Consider the following 27,294-nt stretch of genomic DNA (forward strand, 5'->3'; position numbering starts at 1 on the left):
TTTTTTGTTGTTATTGTTCTTTAGTATCTAAGTGTATATATACAATATGCAAAAAAAAATTAACACATTTACAATACAAAACAATACAAAAATTGTACACAATACTAATCCTACTCTACAATACGTAATATAATATAAAAATTGTACACTTAAAGAAAAAAATTTTTATTAAAAAAATGCATCAAAAAAATGAGTTGCCTGTTAAAGTATATGAAACCATTTTTACATTACACAATATTTTTTTTTAATGATAATTCACCTTCCTAATACCATGAAGGCCACTATACTCGAAGAGGCTACTTTAATTATGTTTACAACCTTCTCTCAACTCAATAACTCTGAAACATGAACCTTGACGAACAAGGTTGCTGCGCAGAGAAACAAGTTGAGTGCGGTACTACCAGAGTCATGGTGTGGATCGAAATTGAACCTTTCTGCATATGAGGGAATTGAACCATCAAACAAGTAAAATTGAAAATAGATTTGATACATTTTTTTCCTAGAAATGAAATAAAATATAGTGTTTCAGCAAAATGGCATCAAGAAAGCAACATTTGTCTTTCCATTAACAAAACCTCTCAGTTGATTTAAAAAATCTAGGAAAATCCTACCATCTGATCAAAAAAGAAACAGGAATTCTTTTTACCAAAATACAACCTTGTCTCATTGGATGGTGTCCAGAAAGTGTGGTGAAAAAAAGAAGCTTATAAATTGAGTTATTTTATTGTTGGAAACTGACATTTATTGATGACAAAACGGATGTTTAAATGTTTTGTGAAATTCTCAAAGCTAACTTGCAACCGTCAATTAAAAAATTGAGAATAAAAAACGATTTCATAATCTAGTGCGATAACAATCCAAAACATCACAGTAAGAAAACAAAGGTCTCCTTTGATACAAATAACACTAATGTTTTGAAATGGCATTCAATCTCAAAGTTCAGACTTGAATCCTATAGAAAATTTGTGGTATATTTTGGACAGAAAAATTGGCAACAAAGCATTTAGATGAATTGAAAGAAGCTGTAATGAGGTATGTGGTAATACAACAACAGAAGAGACCCAAAATTTGGTCAACTTAAAGCTAAATTATCTAGCTGAGGTCATCAAGACTAAAAGAGACCCCACTCTATACTAATTTCTATGAATTTGACATTATTTTTGAACTGTATAATTATTTTTTTTGTCGTACCTTTTTAATTAACTTTTTAAATTTCTATCGTACAAAAGAAAACTTAGACTTTTTTCTAAAATCTTGTTAATATTTTGTTAATAATATTTTAATGTATATTTAGATATTTAATTTTAGTTGAAACTTTACCTGTTGTAGAAATTTTTTTGTCATTAACATAAAATATTTTTTAATGTTTTTTATTTTAAGTGCACAATTATTTTTTTTGTATACTGTATATTACCAGTTTTAATGCATGTGCAACCTGTTGATACTATTAAACCAAATAAATCCATGAATTCATCCACAAATGTTGTGTGAGTAAGACATATTAGTCTATAAATGCAAATCAAAATTAGTGATCGCTTGGCTACAGTAATTTTAACACATACATGTTCAAAGAAATGAAACTGTTTATTTAGTGTTGTTTGTACTCAATTGATTGTCTTAACATAATTCCTACCCTGCCACCTTTTCTTTCATCTCTTTCTTTTCTTTACTTTGTTGTCCAAAACATATTTATAATTTTTTATCATTGCTGTTGTATTATTGTTTTCAGTCATCCATGACTAGGCAATAAATCCATATGAGAATATTATTTATGTAAGTTCTATAATCCTTAGCACTTAAACGATTAATTTCAAGTTTTTCTTTTAAAGTATTTTTTCTTTCTCAAGTGAAGGATATTTAATATCAAATGCACAGTGAAAATTATTATTTTGTTCATCTAAAACACAATTAACACATTTTTTATCTATTGATCAGTTCAATTTTTTTCCACTAAATTTAGCACATATTGGATCTTGTTTCTTGCCTTCATTTGCATAATGTCCAAAGCATTGACAGTTAAAACAACACATAACATTGAGTTCATCATATGTTCTGCAAGTTAATCCTGCAGAACATGACATAATTTTATAACATTGAAAACCTTCTTGTAATATTTTACTTATTTTCATTAAGACTTTTAACATTAATGGTTTATTTTTTATAATAGGAGACAAAATCGCCGGATTTGTTATGATAGGGTAGTGCAGGGTTAATCTGAACACGGGGCTAATCCAAACAGTTTATTTTTTCTTACCTATTTATGTATTATTCAAAAACTAAGTTTCAAATTCTAATTAAACTTGTTCTATATAAAGTATAATCATGGAATCACAATATATGATATTTATACTTTCAAAAACACAATGATTTTCAAAAAGTATTGCTAAACTTTGAAAACTTTTTGAGAGTGACTGATTATGTTTAAATACATATTTTACATGATTTTTTTTCTGAATTTTTTCAGTTTTCATAATGGTTCATCGTTATAAGAAAAAAAACGAAACATCTGCCTCATTTCAGAAGATATTGATAGCCATAGCAGAAATTCAAGCAGGTGCTTCAATACGTGTGGCTACATAAATGTATAACATTATTGTCACTATCCTCTATGACCACGTATCTGGAAAGAAGACAAAACTTAGTAAAGGGCATCCAACAGCCTTATCTTTTAGGGAAGAGGAATATATTGTATCCTAATTAGAATATGCATTAAATTTTGGTTGGCCACTAAAAGACATGAAAGCAATTGTCACCCAATTTTCGAACAGTTGTGAAGGAAGAGTACTTTCCTGAGATAGTAACAGGCCAAGTGACAACTTCTAACTAGGCTTGGAAAAAAAATGGGTTTCTTGAGTATCAATAAGAACTCCAGAAGTTTTAACTATTTCAAGAGCTGAATCAAATAAAAACGGAACAAATTTTTTTGAAATAATTAAAAGAGTTTATGATAAGTATGATTTACATTATAATACTAACCAAATACAATGTGTCTTTGTTTAAAAATGCTTGAAACATTTATTAATATGACATATAAATGTAGATGATTGTAATGTAATGTAAATATTTGACATATGCAAATGTATTTATTGTAAAATTATTGTACAAAATGTAAATATTTGACCTATGACATATAAAAAAAAAAGTTATTGTAAAAGAGAAAAAAATTTACAAAGATTAAAACAATGTTTTTCTTCTGATTAGCCTGGCACTACCCTATACATTTTTCAGTTGAATATTATTATTCATGAATGTACTTTCAATTATACCTAATATCAAAAAGGGTTATTTTTATTTATTTATGTTATTTTATGAAAATAGCTAAGAAGGAATCGGGCATTGGAGTTTAAACTGTATTTAATCTTTCCTTGTTAAACCATAAATTATCTTTTTCTGATTTAGTATCACTTGAGCTTTTTTTTAACAGTTGTTTTATTTCATTGAGCTGAGTTTTGATATCAGTAACATTAGATTCTAGAGAGTTCAGCCTCAATGTTCCTAATTTAGACAAAGTTATTTCGAAGTTGGTTAGGCAGACATAACAAGGCAAAACATAAGAAGTTTTTCTTAGTTAAAAGGAGAGAAAACTTTGAAACTGTAGTTTTGCATGATACTTTATCTTCTTTTAGAATAGGAATAAGAATTTCGGAATAGAAAACAACGTAAAACCTTGATTTGCATATAAAACATTGAACATTTCCTGTTACTGATGTTTTTTTTTGTTGGCAGGACAAATACTATTATTGTCTAATTTGCTGGTAATCAACATTCTTTGGATTTCTTCCTTGACCTGTCTTTTATAAGAGAGAAACACAATTGTAGGGAGAGCTACCACCTTTTGCAGTGGATTATCTCCAAGTCGTGATCTATTATATGTCATTATTATCTAAAATTTTGCAAACAAATGTGGACTCCGGATTTGAAATTCACAAAAAGATTACTTTATTCTAGTTTTTGGTATCCAGGAGCTCTGAAAATATAAATAAGTTAATGTACTACTAATAGAAAAAAAATTAAGACTTTTAGGTTATTGGAAAATCGTTTTTAAGCCCGTTTTATTAAAAACAATAAGTTTCAAGTCATTAAATCTAATGAATTTTTTTTATTATAGCAGATAATAAGTCAACAAACATGTTTAGAGCTTCTGGACACTACAGACTTGGAAAAAGTAAAGATATAAAGCTGGAGTCCTTTTGGGACTCCGCATCCCTGCTACTTTTAAAGCATGTACTTATTGTTGCTCGTTAAACATGTTACATTATACACCCTCATTTACCAAAATGGACAATCAGTATCGAACCACACTTTGATCTTCTAAAAACCTTCAGAACCACAATGGATTTTCCTTGCACAAAGTTGATTGCCTTTGCTACCTGCTAGGCAAGCCTAAAAAAATTATTGCTAACATTATTTCAGCAGGCAGATAATTAGATGATCTTGATTCAGACAGATGATCAGACAAATTCAAAGTTTATGCAACTTAAATAATAACATTTTTGTATACTATTTATCTTATTATATATCATATACAGCCATGAAAACATTTAATAATTCTGGAAAACATACATATAACTGTTATAGGAGCCTAAAGAATTTCATAATCAATCTGAAGAATTTTCAAGCTCATAATCATTTTGCTTTTGTAAATGCACCAATAGCACCAAGAAATTTTAATAGTTAACCCACCAATCGTATTAAAAATCAACCAATTGTATTAAAAAAAACTCACTTCCTCTGACGCCATTATTTCTAAGGCTTTAGTAGCTATATGTTAAAACTTATAAAAGGTCTTACATGTTAGATGTTAGATGATTATTTTTCTGACTATCTTGCAATAAAGTCTAACAATCAAGATAAAGATTGAAACTAGTTGATTGTTGAAATAGTAGATACTTTTGATATAAGCAGGACATTATAAACTTCATCTCGGCAGCTTAACTTAATTTAAAGAAATACAACATGATCATATAGCAACAAATAGCTGTTTAAAAAAATATGTTCTTAAGTATATAAATAAATCTTGGCAAAAAAACCCCAATAAAATCAAATGTAAAACAACCTTAACAATAAAACGTTAACATTTTTTGGTCTTCAAAATTTTAAAAATTACCTATACCAGTTTTCTTTGAATTTTAAAAATACAAATAAATAGTATTAATATTTTTAATCTTAATACTATATTTATGTAAAGTCTTTTGTAAATTTTTCAAATCTTTTTTAAGATCAACCTGAAACATCTGGCATGGTTTAATTTCAACATGGTTATCAAAGTTTATATTAGACCAATTATCTCTTTTTTTCTTTGATAATCTTTTCTTTTTTGTGTAACCAAAAAAGTTTCTATTTTCTAATTAGTATGCAGACTAATGCGTGTTTATAGCACATATTGCCTCTAAATCATAGGCTGTGTTGTCCCTAACAAACAGAATAAATGCTGTACCTTCATAGCAAAGTATACATTTATTAAAATGGTAAATATGACTAATTAAACCAACTATGCTGTAACTCAATACAAAACCCATTTTTATAAGCAAATCGTTTATCCACTTTGAAAAAAGAAAGCTGTCAAAAGCTACTCCTAACTAACTGTAATTTCAGAAAATGTAAAATTGATGTTCTTTCTAATAGAGCAGGAATTAGTTTTTTCATAAATACCTTTAGCAACTAGGCTAACATGATCAGAAGTAAAATCATTGAGTGCATCAGAAGTAAATTGATTGTGTGCATTGTATGCCTTATGTAGCTAAAGAAGGTTGTGTGATTTCAGTCTTTAGATTTTCATTTTGTCAAACACTTTATACTTTTTTTTAATTTAAAGTTAAGGTTTATTTTACATAAAAGCTAAATAATCAGATGAACTTATATAAATAACTTATATAAATAAATAAAAAAAACAGTTTTAAATGTTCCAACTTTTTTTTGGGTCTAGATGAATAGTTAAGAAAAAAAAACTTTTTTTTTTTTTACTTTTGTTTCTAATTAAACAAAACAAAAAACATTCATCTTTTTTAGCATTAAAACTTTAACTTAATGCAGAAAGAATAATAAACTTCGGCTCGAAAGTTTAAGTTTTCTTTGCATTTACTTATTTTTAATGTCGCATTTCTTTATAATTTTCCAAAAAATGGCGCTTTTAAATCGGTTTATTTATGTTGATTTTTTAAAATAAGCTACTAGTTAACTTTTTTTTATGTTTGAGTTAACTCTTATTTTCTTATAAATTCCAACAGCAACTTCATACCAAAAATTACTGGTAACTTATGTTATAATCACTCCATATAAGAAATTGATAAAAATCAGAATCCATAAAAAAAAAAAGATCTTATTAAAATAAAAAAAAAACTTTAATAAGAGTATTTTGATGATTTACAGTGCCATGTTCATCTGGCATCGTATTTATACTTGTATAGAATACTTGACATATTTGGACCGGTTTTTCAAATAAGGCCCTCTCTCTTTTAAACAAGGTCCAAAATCTTGTAAATTTGTTGAATGTTGTCTTAGCTATACTTGTTTTTTAGTTTTTATTTCACATTGTAAATATTTTAGATACTTTAGATATTTTAGATTTTAGATTTTTTTTTTAGATTTTAGATATATTAGATATTTTAGATTTTAGATATTTTAGATATTTTAGATACTTTAAATATTTTAGAAGCTTGAATCTGTAGCATTCTCATAAGGTTGCATTTCTTTATCTTTAATACAAATACTATCAATGTCATTACTGTGTTTAAGTTTTTCTCATGAAGTACACTAGTTAGAGCTTAAAGTAGAGACTTTCAAATTTTGCACAAAATTTTTTTCTCTCACAATATGCTTTTTTCTTTCTTTTTTATGTTTTAACTGAATTGTTGCTACAATTAACACAAACCCAGGATTCTTTTTTGCTATTCAAATATATCATTCCATAATTTTTTTAATTTTTCTAAATATGATTTTGCTAATTACTAATCCAAAAAATATTTATAACCATCACACTTCTAGCCATGAAAATTTATGGTAAAAATCATTTATATATACTTTTAGATATATTTATATATAAAAACATATTTTTTGCTTATAATTTTTATAAACAATAAGATAGTAATTGAGAAAAAAAATTCATGATTCAAAATGAATCCAACTTTAAAATAAACAATATAATATTTTGAGTTAAAGATATTTCTAATACATGAAGAATATTTGAAATTTGAAATTGTACAGAATGGCATCTTTGTAATTACCCCCTCTTCTCCCAGCTCAAACTTATATTAGTGCCATCATTTAGTATTGTAGAAAAAAAATACAAAAAAAAAAAAGAAAAAAATCCATAAACAAAACTTAAAAAAATTTAAATATTAAAACTATTACAACATTGCAATTTATTTCAAAAATTATAAAAAAAGTTTAAAATTTGTTCAAATTTTTCATTTTGATGGCTCATTTTAATGAGGAAAGAATAAACTTTTAAAAACATGTTTTTTCAACAATTTTTAGCCTTTTTTGGCTTAAATTTTAAAGAACGAAAAAACAAATTTTTTAATGGGTAGGGATAATTTATAAGGATAAATTTTCTAACCATCACTTACAATATAATCTAAGCCTTCTTCAACGGTATGATCTCTTGCATAGTTTAATTGATGTTTAGTTGTTGCTACAGCAACAGGACTTTTAGAAGCAATTTCAATTGCTAATTCAGTTGCATGGAGCAGCATTGTTTCTTTGTCATCATACAAACGACTAAAACACAAAACTTTAATAAAAAAATTTAATTCTAATTTAAAAAAATATATTAAACATTAAATAAATATAAAAACAAAGACATAAAAACGAATTTCTTCATTAAGGTCATCTTTATTATCAAAACCGTTAGAACTTATTCTATTTAAAACTTTCAAAGCTTTAAAAGTTTTAATTACATTTAATTTTGAACTTTTATTATTATTATTTTTATTATTATTTTTATTATTATCCAAAGCAGAGGGATCCACTACAGTCAAAAAGGTAGACATCATTTTTTTTTAAACTGTTATTACAACTCTCTCTTAAACGTTTAAGTCTGAAACAAAAATGCTCGCAAACAAAAATTGTCTAGGGGAGAAACAAGTTTAATACTGTGCTAGCAGAAATCTGGCAAAGGTTAATCTTTTAATTAAACTTTTTTTTTTTTGTATGTGCTCTAGTCCCTGAATTATTAATAAAATTTTATTTTATTCATCAAACATTTTTTCAAATTTCTTTAAAAAAACTTTCAAAAAATTTCAAAAATTGTTAAAAAAAGGTTATTACCTCACTAAACCGCAAGAAAGCGCTTCATCAGCAAACATTTTTCTTGCAGTGAATGCCAACTCACGTACTAAACTAAAAGAAAAAATTTTACACTATATATTTTAAAAATACAAAAAATTTAAGACAAATTTGAATAAAAATTATTTAGTTTTAGTTTTTTTTTTTTTTTTTTTTTTTTAAGATTATTCACCTCCCCAAGGCCCGAGGGGGGCCACTACAGTCGAGGAGGCTACTCATTTTTTTTTTTTTTTTTTTTTTGTGTGTGTGTGTGTGTGTGTGTTTTATTATTATTATTTTTTTTTAGTTGTTAATTGTGGTGCAACCCTCTCTCAACCCTTTAACTCCGAAACACGAACCTTGCCGAGCAAGGCCACTGCGCGGAGAAACTAAGTTGAGCGCGGTACTTCCAGGGACGTGGTGGGAGTCGAACTCCAAACCTCTCGCTTACAAAGCGAGCGCTCTTACCACTACACCACTACCGCATAATGTGTTGATGCCATTAATGCAAGATGTTGAAAATACTATGCTTTTTTGACAGAGATTTATCAAACCCCATTAGATAAATCATCATCATCATCATTATCATGATCACCATGATCATCATCATCATCATCATCATCATCATCATCATCATCATCATCATCATCATCATCATCATTAGACAAATTTCTGTAAAGAAACTCTACATTTTTACAGAAGATTCAGTTTTCACAACGGTTGACGATAATGTTTTAGTTTTTGCATCAATAGTTCAGAAATTTTTTAGATTACATTCTTAGCATCAAAATAAATTAAAAATATAATAGTTTTTTTAAGATAGCGCATAAAATGTGATTTTGTGTCATGTTTCTATATTTGTCATTATCAAGTTTAAATTTGCTATGAATCAGTTTAATTTTTATTTAGGTATGTGACTAAAACTAATCTTAAAAAACTAGGAAAGTAATTTATTTATTTTTCACTTACACAAAAACCCGCTGTTTTTGAAAAAAGAGAAAAAATATTTGGTACTTTTCTACTGAGTTTTTGTAACTATTTTGACTATAAAATGTTTTGTTGCAAAAATTACTCCGTTTTAAGTTGATGCAAATGTTTACACATTTTTGCAAAATACATTACAAATGTTTTATTTTGTGAAACAATTTTTCCGAAATATTTTTGTGTCTTCTTTAATGCTATGATGTTATATTGTCAATACATCTCATGAGGGTTTTGTTATAGCGATTTCTAATAAACGTATGGTATAGAAACACATACTATGCAAAAATGTAAAATTTCTATACAAACTTTCAAAAAAGAAACAAATAATGACAAATTATCTGCTTTATTGATAAATCCATTGACTAAACATTCTTTATATAAAATTAAAAGTTGCTTCTATTAAAATTTCGAAAAAACAATTATTTCACACATGCCAAGTAATATAGGACTGAGTGATTTATCCTCTTTATCGTCACTGGTATAGATTGTTTACAAAAATGTAGTGTTTCTACATCGAGACTTTTTACGTGAAATGTTTCTAGAATAATACTCGAATAAAAAGGTTTTGTATAATCTAGTGAATGAATATTTTTTCTTTTCTTAATTTTAATATGTTCTTCGTAAATTAAATAAACAAACTTTATTGTTTCATTGTAATTATTGCATTTAAGTTTTATAATTAGAGTTTGATAATAATAATAATAATAACAATAATAATATTAATAATAATAATAATAATAAGATTAAACTTGGGCATGGTCGTCATACTCCAAGTAATATTTCTATACAAAAAATCCTGTTTACTCTGTTTATCAGTATATTCATCGTATCGCAGTAATAGTTTTACTCTTTAGGTTGATTTTTTTTTTGAATACAAAGTAAAAAGATCTTTTATTAATTTATAAAATCTTTTGCCTATTTCACTATAAATTGATTCAACAGCATTATAAATTAGTTAACAATTCTCATCACTTGTATAGAATTCTACTTTCTAACACACAAGCATGCACACACATTTTTCCTGAGTTTTAAAATCAACTGGTTTTGTTTATACACAGACAATTTCAAGTATTAAAAAGTGTAAAACTGTTATAGACAAAAAATGTTCAATACAATATTGAAAACAAATAATTATTGTATATGCGATATAACAAAAAAACATAAAAGGTGTAAAATCCATTCATTTCACATAAACTTTCAATTAAATCTATGACTTAATTGAAAGTTTGTAATTAGAGCAGAAGTGAAAGCGTTAAAGTCAGGTCAGATTATCCTGCTACTGGTAACATGTAACCCAGTACAACCTGCTTCATATCCTGCTGCCGTGTAGGATACACTTTTTTAGGCAAAGACTAGGAGAAGCCAACTCCGACTTAAAACACTCTGCCTTGGGGATCTTGGTTGAGTAAAGGGTAGAGATTTTTATCATGTCTCAATAAAAATACTCATCTTGGGCAATGTTAAACGCATCCAGCTATTCTTGTAGAAGGCCTCCTAGGCAAAGACTTAAGGGGTAAGCAGCTTCTATCTGTTGACCAGCCTCGCATTTCTTCTTTATCTATTAGGCTGACGCAGATATATTTATAATACCTTGCTTCCAGTTTAGGATGTTAAATGTTGGATCTTCTTGACTCAATGCATGGGTCATACTTGTATTTCTATTTTTATGACAAGCAAACTTATTCTATTATCTCTTAATGCAGCTCTAAAACTCAGTTTTATGGTTCTGAGGCCGGCTGGTAGTCAGGTTTCTTGAACTCTATGGTAGCTCTTAGAGTGGCAGTCAGACGGGGACTCAAAGAAGATATGGATGATGTAATATCACCTCAATCTTTTCATAAAGCCCCTTAATATAATAAAAGTAATAAAATAAAAAAATATAAAATAAACTAAAGTCAGATTAGTCAGTCAGTCAATTATTTTAACAACTACAATGATATTTTGCAATAACTATATTTCAAATTTAGGTATTCAAAGATTTAGAAATATATTCAAACATATCTACAAAGATTTAAAAAAATTTCATTAAAAGACACATATATCATTAGTAACTACTAAGAATAATAAGTAAAATTCATTCAAATAAATTTACAAAAGGGTTTTGGAATTATTATTCCGCAAAATTAAAAATGTATTTTTTTGCTTGGAACTTAAATGAGTTTAATGATTTTACCATATTTGCATTGGTTTTTTGAAAAGAATTCCATTACTTAGGTCCACGATATGCTATTGAATATTTTGTATATTTATTTAATTTCCCTGGCAGTTTAAAAGAATTTGATTGATTTTTTCTTAAGAAATACTTTTCGTTTGCATTTTTCTCAAATCTACAAATGAAATTAGCCAGAGTTAGATTATTATTATAATTATACATGAAAATTAGGTGTTGATAAAAATATATTTCATCTACATCCATCACTTTCATATTTCTCATTAAGGGTTTGGTATGCTCCCCTCTTTTTTTCCTGTAAATAATTCTACACGCATGTTTTTGCAAACTAAGTATTTTTTTAAAGCTTTGTTGGTTGTGTAATAACCCATGTTATATTAGCATAGTTAATGAAACAATGAATTAAAGTAAAATATATTAACTTTAGGCAAACTGTATTTACATATGGAAAAACTTGGTACATCTGACCAACTTTTGATTGTAAGTATTGAATATGGGGAAGCCAAGATAAATTATTGTCAACAAATACTCCTAAAAACTTTATATAGTCTTGCTTTTTTATTTGTATGTTATTTAAAAATAGGGCTGGTAATTTAGGGGGAAAATTTTCTTCTTGCATTTTTTCATGAAGTAAGGTATACATTGTTTTTTAAACGTTTAATGAGAGTTTATTTGCCATAACCAGTCAATTATCTTAATTTAATTTTCATTAACTTAAGATAAAATAAAATGAAACTTAAACTTAATTCAAAAGTCTGCATAAAATTGTTTGGTACTATTGTTAAAAAGAAATAGGTTTGTGTCATTTGTGAACATACTTGGGTTTAACTACTAATTCATTAACTAAGTCATTTATATAAACTAAGAGAAAGAGAGGACGAAGTATCGATCCTTGCAGACTCCACACGTGATTTTAAGTGTTCCGCATTTTTGATTTAGAACATATTGTTTTTTATCAGTGAGGTAACTTTTAATCTAATAGTAGACCTTTTTAGTTACACCATAATGTTTCAACTTTTCTAACAAAATACAATGATCAACAGTGTCAAAAGCTTTTGAGAGAACAATAAATATACCTAAAGTAAATTTATTTTTGTTAAAGCCATTATTTATTTAATCAACTAATTCAAGCATGTTCAGTTGAGAGATTTTTCTGAAATCTAAACTGTTTTGAATAAAAGAAACTGTTTTTAGTAAAATCATCAAAGATTCTATTGTAAATTAGAGGTTAGAATATTTTTGAAAGTACAGAAAGCACTGATATAGGCCTGTAGTTGAAAACGTTAGAATGATCATCCTTTTGATAAATTGGAAATACTTTGGCTAATTTTAGTACACAAGGAAATACCCCTTGATCAAAACAAAGTTTTACTATATAAAACAACGGTTTACTAATACTTTTTTTATTTACAATAAGTATATTACTGGGTATTTCATCAAATCCAGGTAATTTATTCAAAAATGCAGTTTCAAATTCTTTTAACATAAAGTCAAAATCATGCAATGTTGTGTCATCTTATTGTTTTAGATTTAAAAAAAATTATAGGTTGGTGACAAGGTTGGTGTAATTTTGTTAGCAAGATGAAGTCCAGCATTTGTAAAATATTTGTTAAACACCTCAGATATTTGTATAGGGCATAATACATCAGTGTTTTTGATATTGATTCTTTTTGGTAATGGTAATATTGATTCTTTTAGGTATGACTAAAGTACCAAAAACCACCAGCTATTCTTTTATATGCTTTTGTTTCGCACCACTTTACTCTATCGCCTTTCTCTTTGTTCTATATCGCTTTCCTTATCTCAAGACTGCACATTTTTTGATGTTATTTCTGATCAAATTGACCAAGTTGTTGGTGACTTTAACGCTAATCACACTGAATGGTTTGGCTCTAGTGTCAGTGACTCTGCAGGCATTAAGGCCCACAACTTTTGCTTGTCTCAATTTCTAACACAAATAGTAAACTTTTTAACACATTTTCTTGATAACCCGAATCATTTACTTTCTCTACTCGAGTAATGTTTTGTTTTTGATCCTAGTCAGTGCTCAGTTTCTCCACAGTCACCATTAGGTGCTTCTGATCAACTATTATCCCATTCTTCTTTATCATCAGAATCTCCCTATCAATGTACCTTTTACAACTACCTTGAAGCTAACTGGGACTCTTTCCGTGATTTTCTTTATGAAGTCCCTTGGGTAGAAATCTTTCGTCTTCCTGCTGACAAATGTGGTTTTTACATAACTTCATGGATTCGGGCTGGCATGATATCTTTAATTCTCTCTTGACAATTCGAAGTCACGGCTCACTCTTCTCCATGGTATTCCACACATTGTGCTGCTTCAATTTCCAATTGAAACCATTACTTCCATATCTATTAGCAAAACTATTCTCCAGAAAATAAACGTCTGTTTACTACTGCTTGAAACCATTGTAAAAAGTTCTTGTTTTACGCCAAATCCTGCTAATCTTAAGTCATGAAATATTGTATTTCATCACAAAAATTAGGCTCTAGTGACTTATGGAGAACCTTTAATGTATCAATAATAAGGGCGAATCTGTAATTCCACCTCTCCTGTATGGTTCAGATTTTGTCAGCTCACCTAAAGGAGAAATTGTTTGCTAAGAACTAAAGTTGAATTGTTTACTAAGAACTTTTCATCAATACCATCTCTCAATTCCACTAGTCGCGTTCTACCTGATATAGCCAACAAATAGGTTGATCCACTGCTTGATATTTGTATCACTCCAGCTTTTGTATCTAAAGTAATTTCTTGCTTAGACTTTTCTACAGCTTGTGGTCCGGACAAAATACCTGTTGTAGCCATGCAGTGCTCTCCAGAGCTGCCTTTTATGCTTTCAAAACTATTTAACAAGTGCTTATCAGAATCTTGTTTTCCAGCTTGCCGGAAAGCAGCATCTGTTATCTCTATTTTCGAAAATTCTGAAGAGCGATCTGACTCAATTATTGTCTCACTAGTCTTCTTCATATCATAAACAAGGTTTTTGAATTTTAATTAACAAACACTTTATCTCTCGTTTTGAATCTAATAACTTACTTTCTGATCATCATTATGGACTTCAATCTCCTTGTTCTACAAGTGTAATAACGGATAGGTTTTATCGTGAATTAAATTAATCTATCGCACTTGTCATTTCTTAAGCTTTTGATAAAGTTTGCCATGCTGGTCTTTTCCATAAGCTTACTTCTTACGATGTATCTGGTAACATCTTTAAAATTATTGAATTTTTCCTTTCCAATTGTAGTATAAAAGTTGTCTTCGATGGACAGCACTTTTCTACATATCCTGTAACTTCAAGGGTTTCTCAAGGTTCATTCCTTGGTCCTTTAATCTTTTAATTTACATTAAGAATATATTCTCACATCTAAGGTGGCATTGTTTGCTGATAATATACAATTTATTCTTGCCTTGATAAGAAGCCAACACTCTCTGATTGCTTGGTGGGGGCATTTGAGCTTAAAAAAGATCTCACTTCTGCTACAGCATGGGGCTCACAGTGGCTGGTGAACTTTAATTCAGGTAAAACCCAATTTTTTTCAGCAAATCGTTATCACAATAAATTAGATCTTCCTATATTTATGAATGGTAATGTACTCGATGAGTCTTCTACCACTCATCTTCTAGGATTAACTTATAATCCAAATTTTTTTTGGAAACCGTATATCAAATTCATTGCAAAAATAGCATTTGCAATGAATTTGATATATGGTATAAAGTTGCATCTCTTTGTTGTGCTCAACACTTTCTTACTCCAGATTCTATTATTTAACTTTATAAATCTCAAATCCGTTCTTGTATGAAATACTGTTGCCATATCTGGAGCATATCTTCTAATGATGCCCATTCTCTTTTAGACAAGGTACAAAAACACATTGTAAACATAGTTGGACCAGCTCCAACCATTTTCACATTGTTGTTATGTTGCTTATTTTTCTATAAAGACTTTATTAGACACTTATCTAAAGAACTAGTGTTTCTTGTGCCATCTACAAATATTCATTATCATGATACTCGGCAATCAATTAAGTCTCATCTTTTTTCTGTGACTATTCCTAAGTGCTCTAAAAACTCTTATTTGTCTAGTTTTTTTCCTTGAACACCGATGGTCTTAAGTTTAAAAAAGACATGAAGAACAATGCTTTAGTGCTGCATAGTATCAAGTAAGATGCATGGAGTGACGCTACCATTAATTTTGTTAGGATGTTGGCATCTCCATAGAGAAGGGGTCAAGTGGTATATTGTTATGATGCTCGAGTTTGTTTAGGTGCCAAAAATAAAATAAAACAAGCTAAAAAAGTCCCGTAAACCATTTCATTGTATGCTTTCTCAGCAGCAAAGACAGCCCGGCAAATATTATTGCCCAGGGATTTGTCTTGGCTTATGACAACAACTTGTGACGTTGTATGGAATAAAATGATGATATCGCATGTTAAAACATGTGAGAAGCAACCAGCAAATTCTTTGGAGGTTCATCAAGCATTATTTAATATTGGTGAAAACAAATGTTAACCAAAGAAGTTGTTCTTAAACAAGCCATTAATTAAAGATTTAGGCCATTTGGAGACAGCGTTAATATGCAAAATATAGATTATTTTGCTAAAAAATTGCTATTAACAGAGCCTTTAAAGGAAAAAAAAATCTTTAAAAGTGTTTTAGGCAAATATCAATTTTAGTAATAACTTTTAAACATAATATCTTTATATTGGCTAATGATTTGTGCCTGAAATCTTTAGGGTATCCTCAGTATGCTTCAGAATTTTGGTTAACAATTAGGATTTTAAATATACCTGTTAAATTTTTTTAATTAAGAAATTAGTTTACATGTCAAACCACCTAGTATTTTTAATTAAATTTAAAATAAGCCCTTAAACTAAAAAACCATTTACGTCACTAGATCTGACAGGAAAATATTTTAGCAAATTCAATTTTAAATGCTTTTTCCACCATTATAGATGTAAAAAAATATATTGATTTAAGAAAAATCTGTATTTATATTACAAGGTTAATTCACCAGTGTATTAAAACAGCCAGAAATTAGACAACTTTTAAGCTACCACACTACCATACTTTATTGACTACATACAAATAGCATTTCAAAATCAATACATAAGTATACATGACTTATTAAAGACTAACTGATCAGGTTTTTAGATTTTGAAGTTCCTACATCAGAAGTTGATTGCATTTTAACGCAAAAAAAAATTCAATTATACTGCCAGTGAATAATGTCAAGTTAAAAGTGAAATAGATCTTAATTGGCATCATGGGACATATCAATATCTTATACCAAATACATACTTTATGTCAGCTAACAAATCTTCTCCCTATCTGTAGTTGAACATTCCATATTAGTTTGATATAAAAAGGTTCATCTTCCTGATGAACCTACTGATGGAGAAACAAGCTGTTGAAGACAAAAATTAGATTAGTGTTTTTACTAATTTAATTTATTAGTGCTCTGTTCTTTAAGAATATTGAGCACTCTAAAATTGAATACACTAACATAATATATATAATTTATTTATTCGTTCTCGCCCACACTTCCCTAAAATGGTTTACGGGAGCAATTTACAGCCCTCGCAAAAGTATTTTTTTTTCTCTCAAAAGTTTAATTATCATTGTAACTAAAATGAAATACACAAAGTCAAAAAAATTTAATTCATTGCATAATAAACAGGTACGGTTTTTGCAAGTCAAAAAAAAATTTACTTCTAAAGAATTTTTTCACAGCACAACAAATGATGCTTGTTATGTGTATATTATTGCAACATTAACGTTACAAACATATGCTAGTAACAAGTATAAAACCAAATTTTGTATTTAATTAGGAATTTTTATATAAATAAACAGATAGCTTGTGCAAAACCCAAAAGCTCTCATAAAAAGCAGTTTAAAGGAGCAGCTCGCATGGCTCGCCATGTTGGTTATAGGAGAGTTTTTCTCCGCTCTTGCACTTATTTACTCATGACAAGGCCTGTATATATATATATAAATTTAAATGTATTTTAAAATATACGATATATATATATATATATATATATATATATATATATATATATATATATATATATATATATATATATATATATAAACAAGGATGAGGAGTCCCAAAAAAGAGTTTGGATTAGAATGTCAAAAAAGATTAATTCTTCCTAGTTTTTGGTATCCAGGAGCTCTAATAATATAAAAAAAACTTAAGGACTACTATTGGTAAAATGTTAAGACTTTTAGTTAGAGAAACAATCGCTTTTTGAACACGGAGTCCATAGGTATAATGGCAACAAAGACTACAGGACTCTAAGACTCCTAAAAACACCATGTTTCAAGCCATTAAATTTCATTTGTTTCTTTTTATAGTAGATCACTGGTCAACAAACATGTTCAGAGCTTCTGAAAACCAAAGACCAGGAAAAAATAGAGATATAAAACCGGAGTCCATTTAAGACTTTGTATCCATGTTTATAAATTTACATATATATATATATATATATATATATATATATATATATATATATATATATATATATATATATATATATATATATATATATATTAGGGATATGACTTTTTTGCAACCTACTAGGCCTGTATCGTAATTCAATGAACTTTTATGTAAAAAGAACGAATAGATGTTTCATTTTGACATATTTTGAAAAAAGGTCACCCCAAAACCAAAAAATCGAATTTTCAATAGGTACACTTTTGTACAGTAAATGAATATTAAAGGCTGAAGATGTTGTAAGAGTCATACTCCTGTTGTTATTTTATTTATTTATGCAACATGTACTGTGATATAACAAAAAACATTATGTGATATATAATTATACAAGTATTACAAAATTAACAGTATCAAAGCGTCTAGTACAACAATATACATAACTGTCTGTGTCTATAGGCCTACTGTGTTTAGTACATGGGTCACATGATGCTCACGTCTCATAAAGAGTCTAGCGCTTATTACTTAGAATGAATCGAAGTTGCAGTTTGTCTTTCTTTCTGCAGGAAGCATACAGGTCTTGCATCACCTTGATTGCACGTTCAGCTATCTGATTACTTCGTGGTATGTCGATGACGGATGGCTCTTTCTTCCAGTGATTTTTGAATGACTGCAATGCCTTTTTGTAAGGCTTCAATACATCAGATAAATTCTTGAAGTCATTGTCATTGTACTTTTGACTACTAAACCAATGTTCTGCCCACTCATATGAAATGAACCTGCAAACCTTCTCCAAATTCTTTCTCGCTTCAGGCATAAGAATGAACGCCAGAATGGCGAGAATGGCTCTTGAGTTCCATCTGGCATTGCTCATATTAGGAATGTTCTGAAAGTGAATCAGAGGGAAGTTTCTTTGTTCTTCATAGAACCTAAACACTCTTGTTAAATGGTACAAAAACTTCATATCGTCTCTCCACCCTGATTTATCAAGAATTTCTACAGTTCCATTCACAAACTTATCCTTCAGTTCATCATACTTATTCAACAGTTCAGACACAAATGGGTATTCAATGTTTGGAGATTTGGTATCACCCCCAAGTTCTTCGTCCATCACCAGACGGAGAATCCTGTCTAGTACGTGATGCTGACAACCGATAAATTGTGGTATTGTGACTTTTTCTAGTACGTGATGCTGACAACCGATAAATTGTGGTATTGTGAATTTAATTTAAACATACGTTGCAACTTCACAACAACTCCATTTCTCTTCCCAGTATTGACGTTTGTTGTATCAGTAATGATCATCTTAATTGAATTCCACAAATTGTATTCATCAATAAGTTTGGCAATTTTTTCAGCAACAGTTTCAGCTTTGCCATCTTTTAAACGCAGTGCATCAAGTTTCACGTCAGTTCTTTCATTCTGAAGTACAACTACCTGATATTCCTTATCATCTATTCGTTTGCCGTCAAAGTGTAAGGACCACTGTTCCATTTTAAGTTGTTGTATCATTTCTTTTTTTAATTTACCTGCCTCTTTGAATATGGACTTGTAAATTGCTGATTGACTTGGAGTTGGAATATCAATACCTTGTTGTGATAATACATTGCATATTTTAGCAGCTTTCTTTGTGGAAACTCCACTTGATGTAACCATACTTACAGCAAATTTACTTTTGTAGTGCTTTTTAGTTTTTTTCTGAGTGTCCTCATCATCGTCTTTATCACCGTCGTCGTCTTCATCATCTTCACTCTTACTTTTGCAGTTTTCAGATTCAGTACCACTGTCTGTGGTAGACAGGACTTGTGATGTGGAAGGTATTGCTTTTCCAGACTGGACTTTCCTTCTCTTGGAAGGGTGAATGGTTTCTTTACTTGCCACTTGTCCTGTTGAGTACCCCACCTGTCCTTTACTTTCTTTTTGTAGGTGGTATAGACGTTTATCTTCCGAGGATAACCACTGGCCATTCACTTTCGTGATGTCAAATAATGCATTGAGAACATCATATTTTCCACGCTTGACACATTCATCATAGACCTTCAGCACCTTCATAAGCTTTGCTCTTATCACTTGATCAGACACACGTGGAAAATTCAGTTTATTGTCCCACAATTTTGTAATTTCCTTAGAAATTTGGTCTATTCGTTCTTTTCTTCCTTTAACATATGCTCCGAGAAACTGGTATCTTCCTACGATCTGCAATTGAAGTGGTATTCTGGATTTTTCATCGAGTGAATGTTCTTCTACAGCCACGCTTCCTCTTCTTCTGTGTGACTCTTGAAATCTCACCAAATTTTTAGTCCAAGTCTTCTTGTTCTTTGTTACTGTGGTATGACTTTTCTTGTGAGACATCATATAATATTGTTACGACTTTACGGATAGCTGAGCGTAAATATCCGTTTAATAAAGTCGTTTAATTAATAAAATACTTTAACTGTATAGTAATCCAATTATAGTTCGATAATCCAGTCAATGTTGATAACAGTTCGATAATCCAGTCCGTATCCTAACGATAATGCTACAACTATTTATACTTCGTACACTTACAGCGTCTTTAGTTTGCTACAGTAGTTCCTTATTAGCTCAGTTACACGCAGAGTACTTCATAGAACTATTCACATTATCAACACTGAGCTCTGACAGCAGCTCGCTTATATAATTATTTAGAGCTTCCAGAATGTTCTACTAAGTTCTATAATCTTCTACAGTCTGTTACAGTCGTCTATATCACCGTGGTAACACAATGACGTCATCACATAACAATTCCAAGTATTTGCCGTCACACGGCCGTTTCGTTGCCATGGTAACGTGTGGCGTTATATTTATAAATTCATAACAAAATAATGAAATAAATAGAATTAAGCTGAGAATTAAGCTTAAGATTAAAACATCGGTCAAAAATGAATGTATAAAAATGGTAAATCAAATTTTTATTTTGGGGGTGACCTTTTTTTGTTGCAGAAAGCTATTTGGGCCTTTTTTCATGATTTTAGGTAAAAGTTCATCGATTTATGATACAGGAAACATTTTATTTGAAAAAAAATTAAAAAGTCATATCCCTAATATATATATATATATACAATACTGTGAAGAAGATCACTTACATTTTTTCAAAAAATCCCAATCCCTTCTCTAATATTTAAGTTTGTAGTTCTAAATTATAAACTTATTAAAATACATGTATTTCATACAAAATATGGAACAATTACATACTTTTTAATGTCAAACTTCATAGAAAACTCTTAATATTTACTATGTCCTCCTTTTGCCTCAATCCCAGCCAATATTTGCCGGGGAATAGATTTATACAAATTAGTTATAAAATCCTGGGGTATGTTGTGCCATTCTCTTTGAAGTACTTCAAAACATTCTTCAGCATTTCAGGGAGCATGTTCGACCTTCTTTTTGTCCAGGTAATCCTAAATATGCTCAATTATATGCAAAACTAGACTCTGGGGAGGCCAGGTTATCAATTCCAAACTCCTTCCTGTGCCTTTTCATTTAAATAAATTTTTGCCACTCCGGAAAAATGTTTTTGGTCATTGTCCTGCTGCAGAATAAAATTATGACCTATTAGTCTCATTCCGGATGATACAGCATGGTGCCTTAGGATACCCACATAGGTGATTTGATCAAAATAGGGTGAGTTGCAACCCTATTTTGATCAAATTACCTACTCCAGATGAAGATAATCCAAATTTGGACTCATTGGTGTACAGAACCCGATTAAACATTTCCTGGGCCCAATCTTTGTGTTGTTTTGCATATTTAAGTCATTTTTCTTTATTGCCACACCATAATAATGGTTTTCGAATTGCAACACAGCCTCTTAATCTTGATTTAAGTAGGTGCTGTCGAATAAAAGAAGAGCTGACATTTTTCCCAGTTGCTGTGTTAATGTCTTTTGCCAGCTCGGTTGATGCTTTTTTTGTATTTCTTAAAGATAGTGTTTTTAAATATTTATTGTCATATTTTGTTAGCTTAGGAGGTCTACCACTTTTCTTTCTATCTTCAAGGGAGCTAGTTTCTCTAAACTTTTTTAATGATTTCTGTAACAATATTCTTTGAATATCCTGTTTTGGATGTAGTTGTTATGACACATCGTTTTAATAAATAAACAAACAAATCCCTCATGTTTCCTCGTCAATTTAGTTTATTTATTCAAAATAGTATATTCTTTTAACTTTTCTTATATATTATTAAACATAAGTACGCTTTAAAAAAATTACATATGAAAAAAATTGTAAATACGCCTAATTATACAAGTGGACTAAAACTTATTCACAGTACTGTATGTATATATATATATATATATATATATATATATATATATATATATATATATATATATATATATATATAACAATAATTATTGTTTACTATAAAATAAAGTATAAATAAAGGCTCTATATTTATGTGTGTGTATATATATATATATATATATATATATATATATATATATATATATATATATATACATATATATATATATATACACATATAAATATAAATAAATAAACAAAATATATAAAACAATATATAATATTTAAAAATGTATAACTTTTGATGCACAAAAGTTGATTTTATACATATAAAATAAAAAAAGTTTTTATTTAATTAAATATATATATATATATATATACATATATACATATATATATATATATATATATATATATATATATATATATATATATATATATATATATATATATATATATATATATATATATATATATATATATACACAAAATAAAAACTGAAATGTAAAAAAATCCAGGAAATATTTAACATTGTCCTACTATAACACAAGTCTGACCACATGTTTGAGGACTTGATCAGTTCTTAAGTCTGACACAAGTAGCATGGTTTTTTAGTTCTGGGTATATGACATCAAAAAGAACATTGTCATGGATGCTTTGCTGAAAGACGGTCACAATGGAAGTTACTATATTAAGTTGACTGTAACATTGTTTTGACAATCAGTGTTATATGCCATTATAAACATAGTAAAAAGTCATGGAGCTCAGTACACAAGGGTTTCTTAATCCTTGCAACTTTGAAAAAAAAATTTTGAAATGGCTGCAACGCCATGAGGGTAGGCTCATAGGCCTTGTATGTACCAAGCTTCAATTTTCTTTGATTACAAACATAAACCACTCTTTAAAACAAACTATTAGAAACTCATTTGCTTTGAGTCAACTTTCAATTTAATTTAGTTGTAAAAAAGAAACTAGTTGTTTCTTTTTATGCAGTTGTTCATTAAAAATAAAATTTTTAAAACTGGAAAACTTTGTCAACTTTTGTCATACTGAAAATCAATAAAAAAAAATTAAAAACTATATGATGATGAAATATACATATTTATAAACTAAATATATGTACTTAATATATTATGCACGTATATAAGATATATGTATAAAATATATTCAAACTAATTATTGGTAATAATATCCATAAATAGTTTCAATACAACTCTTAGATGTTGAAAAATAGTAATGCATTATTTAAATAGAAAGCTAATAGAAAATAATAACTTAATTAAAGAGTTTATTCAAAAAAAGAAATCCATGCATAGCACTCTTCTTATTTTCTGATATCTAATATTACTCTGTGGAAAATATTTTAATGGCTGAACGAAATCAATATAAACAGCGAACAGCAATTTAATAAAAAAACCTCTTTATAGAAACTCTACTTTGAGATGTAGCTTTTCTATACAAGATATGTCGGATTTCTATACATTTAAGTAGTATTTCTATACCGCGTAGAGTTTCTATACAAACTTTTTATATACAGATCTTTTTATATACAGTTTTAATAGAAACTCTACACATTCCTCTTGTCATCATCATCATCATCATCATCATCATCCTCCTCTCCTCCTCATCATCATCGTCATCATCATCATCATCATCATCATCATCATCGTCGTCGTCGTCGTCGTCATCATCATCATCATCATCATCATCATCATCATCATCATCATCATCATCATCATCATCATCATCATCATCATCATCATCATCATCATCATCATCATCGTCATCATCATTATCATCATCATCAAAAGTTTAACCAAAATTTAAAATTTATTTCATTAGAATTGAATTTTGCAAGATATATATTAAAGATCTTATGGTGCTTCTACTTTTGCTAGTAAGGAAGTTTCAATTAACTTTCTCCTGCACCAATAGTTTCAATTAACTTTCTCCTGCACCAATAGATTCAATTCGGAAGTTATATTGAAGATTTAAATTTAAAAATCAGGATATTCTATCAAACTTAAGAGTGGTGATACATAATGGTGATTTTGTTTTAGTATTTGAAAATTAAAATATTTTTATTTTTTACTTGAACACTAACTTTAGTATGACCAAAATAACTAATTCCTGGGGTTTAAAAAAAATCCATAAAGAACTTTAAATGCAGTTCCCATATGGAAATATTAGAATGATCACAATTTAATTTTGCTTAATTTTTAGGATTTTAAGGAGATAATACCTGGGCACATATATTTTTTATTAAAATAGTTATAATCAAATATAATCTAATTAACTATAATTTTCCCTCAAAACATTTTAAATTCAAATTTTTGAAGCTGAGAAGACTAAACTTAAATTCTTGAATATAAATTTGATATAAATAAACTTAATATCTGAAGCAAGTTTGATGCCATTAACATCACTTGCATTTCTTGAATCTTCTTTTGTATATAATGCTTAAAAATTGGAAAGTGCAACTTGATTCCTGGTAGAGTTAAAACTGCCTTGCTAAAATTAAATAGTAAATTAATGAGTAACTTATTGATCACTTCAAAGAATTTAACTGCATTGTTGAGCCTGTACTTGAACTTCAAAAAGTCTGGTCTTGATTACGTAAGAAATTTTCGTGACACAAGGTGCCCCTATTATAGGCTAATTTTTGAGATTTACCTTTTACAAGAGCTCAATCATCACAAGCAAAGCCAATTCACAAGGTATTCAAAAACATTAGTTTATGCACCTGAATGTCCTTTTGGTTGTCATGTCAATAATACACAGTTGATTCTTGCCAATCTTTTCTTTATGTAACCAGCAAAAATTGCAGATTGGGTAACTTTTATACAGAACCAGCAAGAAATGCAGTGTGGGAATCCCATAACCTGTGCACATCTGTCATAACATACCTTTCAGTTGGCAGTACCTAGTGTAGCACTTACATCAACAAGGGCATTTATAAATGATAAAAGGTTTGCCTAAATTTTGTCATAACCTTTCCGTTTAATGAAGTGTTTTGTTCTGTTGAATTGCAATTGTTTTGTTGAATTGGGTGCATTTTCGTCAAAGTTTTTGGCAATTGTGCAGCATAAGCATATTTTTGTCTCACTTTTTTTACTTATTTATTTATAAAGATATTAGTTGGCAGTGGCAATGCATTTTCCTCCTAAGAAGAAGTCTCACTAGATTGTCAAATGCTGGAAGTGCTGATAAAAAATAAGGTCAGCATTTTCATGTTCCTCATGAGCAGAATTGTCAGCGCAAATGTGATCTAAATAAAAAATTATTATTACCAGTGGCAATTTGACTTATTTTAGTTTTTATTTCAACCTTACACTATCTTTAAACATTAAATTACACACTTGTAAAAATAAGTACAACATGAATTTTAATAAAAAAATTTAAAATCAAATGTCATGGTTCTCATAGTACTCAGTTACAGTTTTAGAGTAATAACACCAGGTCTAGCCAAAATACATGATTGTTATCAGCATAATGAGTGTCAATGAACAGCATTTCCCTCTTGATAACATCCTCTTCGTTGATAGCTTTATTGACTGTGAGGCATGTCAGAAGCAGCCAGACAGATGAGCACTTTTAGTTCAAACATACAATTTTTGTAATATTTAATGTTCACCATTTATACTGATGACTTCAGTGCTCATGATTTTGACCACACAACCACTATATTGTACTCTTTTGTGTAGAATCAATTTCAGCATGTTAGATTATATCAAAGATAGTGCTTCTTGGAATTTGAAGCATTGAAGTAATCTACAGCAAAATTTTTACCTCGCAATTTATTATTAAAAACTTGTTAGTCAGTTATCTTACCTCTACTTGCTTGGACACCTTGATTAGACAAATGGATGTAAGCATACAAAAAAAGTTTCTCTTGTGGCATTGAAAAGTCAGTTAAAGTCAGTCTGGTTTTTAGTAACCACCCGTTATTATGATGATATATTTTTTTATAACAGAAAAACACTTAATACTTTGAAACAAAAACTTTCAAAGTTGAAATTTAAACTAATATAGGAAATTTCTTTGTAATACTCATCAATAATAACATCAAATAATAATAACATAATAATATAATAATAACATCAGAAGCTTAAATACTAACATTGATAAGTTAAAAGTTTTCCTTATCAAATGCAAATATTATATTTGATTTAGAGGAACCTTGGTGTTCTGAAATACAATAGCATTCTGTGTCTTGTTGCATTAAACTTCCCTAGCTTGATTTAAACATACTGAAATAACTTTTTAAGTGTAAACTTTATTGTACTTAACCTGAGCTTTCCAAATTTATTATTCTACTTGTTTGAAGCTGCACTTAACAAGAGCATGATTGTAAGTTATCCTGATTTTTACTTTGGTTAAAAAGTGGCTATATATGATCTCAGTTTAAAATAAGATTTATTTTTAAATACCTGTACAAATTACCTTCTGAATTACTAGGAACATAAACTTTATCATTGTCATCTGACAATTCACAAATATCTGACATGAAAGACTCAGAAAGGTCATCATTTCTGCTGACAGATGTGCAATCAGTCATGTATGAAGCCATGTTGAATACTGAGTTAGTTTAATGTGGCTGAAGAACTAATGGAAGAACGCTTTTCTCTGATTGATTAACCGTGATAAAAAATTATCTAAGATTGATTAAGCAACATTGCCATTTCAGTTTTGGAATCTTCATTTCAAGTACTCAGAAATTGCAAAAAGTGAGTTAGTTCACTATGGTTTAATATGATTCAATTGTAAAACTGCATAATTTACAAAATACAGCCTAATACAATGTGCAAACTGATTCAATAAATGTTTTAACTTTTAAACAACAAGCATCATAAAAAGTTTGGTTTTAAAAAATCAATTTTAGCAAGAAACAGTTGATTAGGATATTGATCATGTTACATATATGTAACAAAACTTATTTTTTATTAAATGTTATATAATAATTAAAAAAAAAAAACTTGATGTATAAAATCATTTTTTACTAAATATATAAAACTATTTGTTATTACAAATTAATTCAACAACATTAAAAATTTTGGATTACCTTTGGTTACCAATAACCTTTGGCAACCTTTGTAATGTGCCAAGATCTGCAGCTAAACCAAGATCAACCTCCTTTAAATATACATAAAAAAAA

The 27,294-nt window shown here is 28.8% G+C and overlaps 1 protein-coding gene across 1 annotated transcript in view; it reads right to left on the bottom strand.

Annotated features, from left to right (window-relative positions):
* Positions 1 to 27,294, bottom strand: part of LOC100199860 (delta(3,5)-Delta(2,4)-dienoyl-CoA isomerase, mitochondrial) — a 70,332-nt gene that overhangs the window by 2,940 nt on the left and 40,098 nt on the right. Inside the window, exons 5-7 of the mRNA XM_065818497.1 lie at positions 27,202 to 27,272; positions 8,269 to 8,340; positions 7,569 to 7,719 (exon numbers count right to left, since the gene is read on the bottom strand). Of these exons, the coding sequence (XP_065674569.1) occupies positions 7,569 to 7,719; positions 8,269 to 8,340; positions 27,202 to 27,272 (294 nt within the window). The remainder of the gene's footprint in view (positions 1 to 7,568; positions 7,720 to 8,268; positions 8,341 to 27,201; positions 27,273 to 27,294) is intronic.

The sequence above is a fragment of the Hydra vulgaris genome, chromosome 14 (genome assembly GCF_038396675.1).
Source record: "Hydra vulgaris chromosome 14, alternate assembly HydraT2T_AEP".
Classification (NCBI taxonomy): Eukaryota; Metazoa; Cnidaria; class Hydrozoa; order Anthoathecata; family Hydridae; genus Hydra; species Hydra vulgaris.